At 35.5% G+C, this 2,282-nt stretch overlaps 1 protein-coding gene across 1 annotated transcript in view; it reads left to right on the top strand.

The window, feature by feature from the left end:
- The window catches only part of ARL5B (ADP ribosylation factor like GTPase 5B), an 18,015-nt gene extending 16,502 nt beyond the window's left edge, over positions 1-1,513 (top strand). Inside the window, exon 4 of the mRNA XM_023511454.1 lies at positions 927-1,513. Within this exon, the coding sequence (XP_023367222.1) occupies positions 927-1,079 (153 nt within the window). The 3' untranslated portion in view covers positions 1,080-1,513. The remainder of the gene's footprint in view (positions 1-926) is intronic.
- The last annotated feature ends 769 nt before the right edge of the window (positions 1,514-2,282 follow it).

Raw genomic sequence — 2,282 nt, 5'->3', positions numbered from 1 at the left:
CGAACCCGCCACCTTAGGTGTACGTGGCTGGCGCCTTAGCTGGTTGAGCTATAGGCGCCGAGCCCCCTTTTTGTTTTCTAAGTCTACTTGGCTTGCTTTGAGAATACCCGTTTTCATATACATCTTTGCCAACCAATTTCTCGAGTTCTCCTGGCTGTCCTGCCTTTAGTGAAATTCGCCTGGTATCTCCCTTTAGTGTGTTAGGGCACAAGTAGATGTATTTCAGTTTAGCACATTTTTTCTTGAACATTTATTGTTGCTATTGTTTTGTAAAAATATCTTATTAGTTTTTTTACTGTTTGTTTTTCTTTCAGATAGGCATGAAAGTAAATAGTTATTACTTGTTTAAATCAGGGGTGCCACATTTTATTTTTCTGTGCCTCGCATAGGAAGAGTAAGAGTTGCCTTGGGCTGCACGTTAAATACATAGACACAAAACTGATGAGCAAAACAAGTTCTGGGCGTACTTTTTGGGTATCAGATAACCACAGATAAGCAAAATCATCTTCAAATCAGCATGTGGCCTGCGGGCAGGTTGGACACCATTGGTTAAATGAATGCTAATACTTTGAAGTTTGAGCAAAAGAGTATTATTTAAGATAACACAAGTATATTTTTCATTAATTTTTATTACCAGCATTTGAAACAAATCTTAATATTATGTAGCATTATGTATTCAGGCAACAGTCTTTTTTTACGAAATAAACTTGAGTATGGTTTTTATTTATTGAAGTTGTAAGTTATCTTGTTAACATTTAGAGATTACTGCTTGATGTGAGTTTTACAGAAGCTCTTTATGATGAAAAAATAGTAGATGCTAAAATCATGCTGATGATCCCATATGAAGAAAGTATTTACTTCAGCTGAGTTATTTTATAGAAAGCTTTTTGAAGCCTCATTCAGTTTTCTTTCTTTTTGTCTTCTAGTTCATCATTCTTGTTGTTGATAGCATTGACAGGGAGCGACTAGCTATTACAAAAGAAGAATTATACAGAATGTTGGCTCATGAGGTAAATTTTGAAAGTAAATCTTTACAAAACAATGGAGTAACTGTTCTTTGGCTTTTTTTTTTTTACTGAGATTAATGTCGTTCGATATTGGTCATCCTCGCAATACAAGTCTATACGTTAAATTGACAAAAATCTTGATGTCAAAAATTTACATTCTTTTTTCCACACTTCAAGCTGACCTATTAATCTGTGCACTACTATTATTGCAGAGGTTTGTCAAAGTTAAAATTACATAAGCATGCCTGAAAAAGTCTGATAAAGTGAAGGAAAAGGAAAATTTATGTCTTTTCCCCAGGAGCTTACAATAACTAAAAGATCTTTAATGAATAATTGGAGGTCACTTAATTGCAAATATTCATATATATTGAAAGAGCACAATAAAGCACCTTCCTATGCTACTATTGAACATAGGATACGCAGGGTCTTACAAGACCTCACCCATCTAAGTTTCTACCCTTCTGTCTCAGGTATCCACTATCCTAAAAGTAGTGGTTATTATTCCCATGTACATTTTTATACTTTCTCTGTTGTTTTGTGTCTGAATTATACAGAACATTATTTTTATGGTCTTAAAACTTTGTATCATAATGTCATAATGTGCATGTCTTTCTCAACTTGCTTTTTTCTGGACAACATTGTGATTTACCCACGTTAGCACGTACAGCTGTAGTCTATTCCTTTAACAAGTATATGGCTTTCCGTGGTGTGAATATAGCACAGTTGATCTTTTTAATTTTTTATAGTATAAACTATGCTGAAATGCACATTAACCAATGCCCTTATATTATATAAAGACTGATAAGTATTGCCCAGCTCCTGTCTCCATTACTCTACTTTAAATTTTGAAGAAAGCGTAGTATTTGGCAACATACTACCTGCCATATTTGCCCATCAGAATATTGCTCAGATAGTTTTGAGTCAGTGTTTAAGATTCAGGCTTTCCTTTTAGTTTGACCACACTGGCCCATAAATAAAAAAATAACTTCTAATTAGTTATCTTCTGTTAATCTGTCTTTGTTAGAGTGAATCATATATCATGGTTATTTATGTATTTTTTCTTTGTTAAGATAGTGTTTCTCTCTGTTGCCCAGGCCGGTTGCTTGGGTCTCGTGGTCCAATCATAGCTTACTGCAACCTCATAAGTCCTATTCTCCTGGCTCAGCGCCTATAGCTCAACGGCTAAGGCGCCAGCCACGTACACCTAAGGTGGTGGGTTCGAATCCCCAGCCCGGACCCGCCAAACAACAATGACGGCTGCAACCAAAAAATAGC

The sequence above is a fragment of the Otolemur garnettii genome, unplaced genomic scaffold (assembly GCF_000181295.1).
Source record: "Otolemur garnettii isolate 467f Iridium unplaced genomic scaffold, OtoGar3 scaffold00019, whole genome shotgun sequence".
Lineage (NCBI taxonomy): Eukaryota > Metazoa > Chordata > Mammalia > Primates > Galagidae > Otolemur > Otolemur garnettii.
This window is presented reverse-complemented; position numbering and strand designations above follow the sequence as displayed.